The sequence below is a fragment of the Trichechus manatus genome, unplaced genomic scaffold (assembly GCF_000243295.1).
Source record: "Trichechus manatus latirostris isolate Lorelei unplaced genomic scaffold, TriManLat1.0 scaffold00007, whole genome shotgun sequence".
NCBI lineage: Eukaryota > Metazoa > Chordata > Mammalia > Sirenia > Trichechidae > Trichechus > Trichechus manatus.
This window is the reverse complement of record NW_004443943.1, coordinates 22,381,490-22,387,489: the sequence shown is the minus strand read 5'-3', so window position 1 is coordinate 22,387,489 and position 6,000 is coordinate 22,381,490. Positions and strand designations below refer to the sequence as shown.

The 6,000-nt window shown below is 44.6% G+C and overlaps 1 protein-coding gene across 1 annotated transcript in view; it reads left to right on the top strand.

The window, feature by feature from the left end:
- Positions 1-1,844: 1,844 nt before the first annotated feature.
- ALDH18A1 (aldehyde dehydrogenase 18 family member A1) overlaps positions 1,845-6,000 on the top strand; it is a 41,910-nt gene continuing 37,754 nt past the window's right edge. Inside the window, exons 1-2 of the mRNA XM_023740230.1 lie at positions 1,845-1,941; positions 5,235-5,350. Of these exons, the coding sequence (XP_023595998.1) occupies positions 5,263-5,350 (88 nt within the window). The 5' untranslated portion in view covers positions 1,845-1,941; positions 5,235-5,262. The remainder of the gene's footprint in view (positions 1,942-5,234; positions 5,351-6,000) is intronic.

Here is a 6,000-nt window from a genome sequence, read left to right as displayed (position 1 = left end):
CTATCTGTTCTGTAAGCCTTCACCTGAAGTACAATAAAATATTAAAAAAAAAAAAAAAAGAAACCCAGAGATGGAGGATAGCTTTGGTTCCTGATTTTCCAGTTCCTGGTGTCTACCTCTTGTAAGATCCAATTTTACCTCCTGCCCTTAGAGACTACAGTATAAGTTACTCTTTTCAGTAAACTGCCTTGTTTGAGTGAGTTTCTGTTCTTTACAATTAAACAACCTGAGACTAAGATAGCTTGTTGTTAGGTGCCATCCTGTAATCTTCTAGACCAATTCTAAATATTACACTTCATACGTGACTTTCTGATCATGTTCAGCCCTATTTCCATTTGCTGGGAGAAAAGTTAAATCCCTCCAATCAAAAAGGAATCACTCAATATCCCCTGAAGTCTTCTTAAAACCAAACAATAGTTTAGCTTAACTAATAAAGAATGTCTGCCTTGATCACCGTGCTCTTTTAAGATCTATCCATATGGGACTGAATTGACAGCAACATGAAAGATTAGATTGGGAATTTAGGAGGCAGTTAATGGGGAAGGAACAACTTGGAAAAGGAAGGTGAGAATGATTTCACAACTTGAAGAATGTAATCAATGTCACTGAATGGTACGTGCAGAAATTTTTGAATTGGTGTATGTTCTGTGTATATTCTCAACAACAAAAATAAAATGAATTATAAAAAATAAGGAATCACTCTTCTTATCATATGCAAGAAACTATGGCTGAATTATTTCCTTGATTTTTGTGGTGGGGCAAACTAGCTCATATCTCTGTGTGTATGTGTGTGTTTTCCCCAATCCATAGTCACATATTCCACTCCTTTCTCCTTATTGGTGGAGAACAGTAGTAATAAAAATAACAGTAATACAATAAAAATGGAAAATACTTGTATAATGTTAAAGGATTTTCATATTTGATCCTGCTTGCCCAGCACTGGAGCCCTGATGGACAGTGGTTAAGAGCTCGACTGCTAACAAAAAGGTCGGTGGTTCAAATCCACCAGCAGCTCCTTGGAAACCCTATGGGGGCAGTTCTGCTCTGTCGTATAGGGTCGCTGTGAGTCAGAATCGGCTCCACGACAAGATGGCAAAGGGTTTTGCCCAGCACTATGTCTGTGCCCATGCATGAACGTGCCCTTTAAAGAAAACAGCAAATAGGAGAGAGGAAGAGAATTAGTGCTATAATTATAAACGTGGATCTGCATTCACCTTGGGAATAGTTCCAATTACCAGGTATTAAATACGATTTTTAAAATACAAATTCTTATCTGCCTTTGTTGAACGAGAGTTGGGTTGTGACCCTTGGGGACCCACATGACCAGGGGGCAAATCATTCGATCGCTGCGCCAAAATTTCCCCCATTTAAAAAGAAGTTTGCCCAGAGTAGGGCTCTGTAAATATGTGTAAACTGAACCAACCTATTTCTGAGCTGTTCCTGGGATATAAATGGTCAACAGTGACCGGTACACCGTATGATATTTACCTGCAGCTGAGGGGATCAGGCACCTTCCCTATCTCCCTTGATGGCCCGATGCGGCAGCTCTTGACCACTCTCTTCCGCCCCAGTCCCCTTGCGGAGAAGCGGCTGTTCACCTAGACGCTCGAGCCCCGCCTCCGCAGCGTCTCCTGGGCTTCGGCGGGTGGCGGCGGGGCGGGGCCCGCCACGTGGAGTGCGGACCAGATTCTCAGAAGGCGCCTACGCCGTTGCCGCGGCGCAGCTCAAGGGTGGCCCTTAGCCCTACGTCAGCAGCGGAACTGCGGCCTGGCTTACTCCAACACTGCTGATGTAACATCCATCTTGCGGAACGTGGACGGAAGAAAAAGAAGCTTAAGCGGGCGCCGAGAATCGGCCGGCGTGGCATGCGGGGCGGGCTGCGGGGCCGGGAGGCGGCAGTGGCTTAGCAAGGGGCGCGGCGGTGACAGCGGCGGCTGTGAGGTAGGTACGCGGCGAGAGGCAGGGAAGGCTGGCGCCGGCGCCCCAGAGAGGGCTGAGACGGAGCCCGGGGTCGAGGCGGGAGGGGTGCGAGCGGCCGCTTGGGCCGGGAGGGGGCTGCGGGGACGCGGCGCGAGCAGGTGCCAGGCCTCCCGGGTGTCGGGTCCTGCCGGTGAGTGTGGGATGGACCGGGGGACGGGGCCAAGGGATGGCGGCTGGAGCGTCCAGGGCTCGCTGCAGGGCCGTAGCGCGGTCCCATATGCCCTCTCTCCGAGGCCCAGAGGTCTTCGGGTGGCTCAAGCACCCAACTTCCCGGGCTACCCTTGGACACACCGAAATGGAGGAACCTCTGCGGGCCTTTTCTCGGTCTGGGAGTCCGAAGCAGCTTCCAGTGCACTTGCATTGGTGGTGCTGTTATACCCAGACTTTTGTAGCTGGCCACTCTATGGGGCCTGTGTGCTCAGTTCCCCGCGATCCGCCTGTTCATTCGTGATACTGTTACCAGAGCCAGGCTCCCCGCACAACCGGGGGATTGGCTCACGACCACATTTTGCGGTATGGAATACAGTTTGTGATAGTTCCTTCCTGGCACATCCGGGCGCACCCAAGTTCCCCCTCCCGCGTCGTGTCCCTTGCTCTCTGAGGTGGTGAGATTTATCATCGGTGCTTTGTCTTTACCTTTATTAAGTGGAGAGCCATATACTGAACATGTGTTTTCTGCGTGCACTTTGTTGGGACTGAAGGTCAGTTTTCTGCCTACATCAGTGAGATAAGGGCTTTCTGTTTAGAACATTCAAAGAGGTAGATGAGAAATGTCCTGAGCCAAAACATGGAAACTTTTTTCAACTGCTGGCATTGAGTCTAGACACACACATACACACACCCTTTACTCCCTGGAATCAGCTGTCTGCTCTTTGAGGGCATAATAAACTCCGGCAAGATGAACTATCCATTGCAGTGAAGGAGTGGACTTAACGTGGCTGGCTATGGTGTGTTACAGGGGCGAAGCCAGGAGGCCTGGTTTCTAGGTCAGTCATCACTCCCTAACTTAGTCACCTCAGACAATTCAGAGCTTTCAGTTACTCCCTTGTCTAGAGAAGGATTAACAGTCAATAAACATAACTTGCAATTATATCTGTCAGTGAATGTTTATTGAGTTCTTAGTACCTGTGACAGATCCTGAAGGAAGTAAAAAAAGAAAAGATTGTAAGACATCATTAGAAACTAAAAGACAGAAGGAGGAAAAGTGGCATTTATTGAGCACCTGTTGTACCCAGACACTTTCTATGCAGTTGTTGTTTTTAGGTGCCATTGAGTCCATTTCGACTAAGAGCAACCCAGTGTGGCAGAGTAGAACTGCCCCGTAGTTTTCTTGGCTGTGGTCTTTATGGAACCGCATCACCGGGTCTTTCTCCCAAGAAGCCGCCGGATGAGTTTGAACTGCCAACTTTTGGTTAGCAGCTGAGCACTTACCCGTTTGTGCCACCAGGGTTCCTTTCTGTGCAGTATCTTGTTTAATTCTCACAACAATCCCATGAGGTCCTTACTGTTATTATCCCTGATTTCCTAGTGAGGAAACGGAGCCTTAGAAAGATGAAGTAACCTGCCTGAAGGCATGCACATAGCAAGTGTAGAGCCCGAACCCAAATTAGTCCAACTCCGAAGTCCATGTTCCCTGTCTCTTACTGTCAGTGGGAAGTTTATAATCCAGCAGTAACACATGAACCAGTTAAAAGCTAACATGTAGGATTATGTCCAATTTTGAAGGCTAAAGTTGCTGGGGAAGGTTTCTTGAAGGAGATGGAATTAGAATTTTAGTGTCACTATTTGATTATTTTACCTTTTGGACTCTTCTGTAGCTGTTTCGGGGAATTCACATGCAATCAATTGTTTAGCAACAATTATTGAAGGAATTTATATAAGCAGCGAACAGACCATGGGCTCATATCCTGTTTCAGTGTTAGGCAGATAATTTTCTCTTGGGATCTTCCAGAGGGTCATAAACACTGAAGTCAACAAAGATAGCTCTTAACCTTTTCTATTGCTTATTAGATATCATATCTTTTACAACAGATGTATCCTCCCAATCTCTTCTCTCCAGGTCTGCACCTTTGTGCAGTGTAAAATGTAGAGCAATATACACTACTCTTTATTTCTCTTCCTGTAAGGCTAAATGCTAGTCTTTTGAGACACCTTTTTAAGAGGATTGGAATATATCAACCAATACATAGAGCAGAAGTTAAAGGGGTGGGGGGGAAGGCGCAAGCAAAGAAGATACAGTATTTTTCTTATCTTGTGAAAACAGCAATGGCCCTGTAGCATAATAAGAGCTGCAGTGATAATGGCTTATCCTCTGTGTATGTAGAGAAAGGTGTCCCCTACTTTTTTTGTGAAATGAACTATCCCTTCTCTAAAGCCTCAAGTTTGACCCACGATGAAAAAAATGCCCATAATCACCATCTTCTCTGAGGTTTCTAGCCACGTGTTCATCTTCCATAGGACATGCCCACAGTCATTTAAAATGTCAGCGTTTTGCAGGTATCTCCACCCCGCCACCCCCAGCGACTCAAGACTGTGCTTTAGATTCTGTGGGCATCAGGAAGAAAGACAAAGCAGCAGCCTCTGGCCTTTCCTCTTTCTTGTAGCTCGGAAGGATCAAACTGACATTTCACATATGTGGGTTACAGGATTCTTTGAGGAGGTGATCGCAGGAAGGTGGAAATGACTGCTGGATCTGTTACTGGAGCTCCTCTAACGGTATAGGAATTGTAGTTAGAATTTAGTGTCAATACGTAAACATTGGACCTTAAAGATTTCTTTGTCACTCAGAATATTCATAGCCCTTAATTGTTATTTGCTTACATATAAGGAGGTCCTAGGAAAGGAGAGAAGTCCCTGGGTGGTACAAATGGTCAAGTGCTGGACTACTAACCAAAAGGTTGGCATTTCACACCCACCCAGAGGCGCCTTGGAATTAAGTCCTGGTGATCCGGTTCTGAAAGGTCACAGCCTTGGAAATGCTATGGAGCAGTTCTCCTCTGCACAGATGGGGTCACCATGAGTCAGAATCAATTCGACAGCAAATAACAATAGTAGCAAAGGAAGCGCTAGGACTGGAGCCTGGGATGAAGCCCTTTGTTCTTTCTGTCTTTTATCTAATACAGAGGAGGTGACTGTTTCTATAAACGGAGTTTGGAGCAGAAAAGACAAGATTTTATTCTGAGAGTATGCAGAAGTGAAGGAAAAGAAAATAATTTATTATTTTATTATTATTATTATTTTAATGTATTCTGCAGATACTTTGATCAGTCATCACATCTCAGGATGTTGAGTCAAGTTTACCGTTCTGGGTTCCAAACCTTCAACCAGCATCTCCTGCCCTGGGTCCGATCCACAGCTGTCTCCAGATCTCGTATGTACCATAGGAAACTAATAAGCATGTGCAATGTTTGGTAGTCAAAGTATATTTCCAACAAGATTTTAAAGGAGGAAAAAAATGTACTTTGGTAGAATTGGACACAGTCAATTAGCAAGGAGGCAGCTTATTGGTGAACTATTCCAAGTATTTATATTTGTCAATAAAGCATTACCTATATTCATTCTCCAAAAATTTTTACCGGCTTTTTTTTGTTCATTGCTTTTTCTTTATACTTAAGCTTTTTATTTTGAGATAATTATAGATTCACTTGCTATCATAAGAAATAATACAGAGAGATCCCTTATACCTTTTATCCAGCTTTCCTCAATGGTAACATCTTGCAAAAGTCTAGTACAATATCACAACAATCAATATTGGCATGGATACAGTTAAGATATAAACATTTTTATCACTACAGGATCTTTCACATTGCCCTTTTACAGCCAAACTCATCGCCATCCCTCACGCTTGGCAACCACTAATCTGTTCTCCATTTTTATTTTGTCATTTCAAGAATGTTGTCTAAATGGAATCATACAGTACGTAACTGTGGATATATAACTCAACATAATTCTCTGGAGATTTATCCAGGTTGTTGTGTCAGTAGCTCATTCCTTTTTATTACGAAGTATTATTCAGTGTTA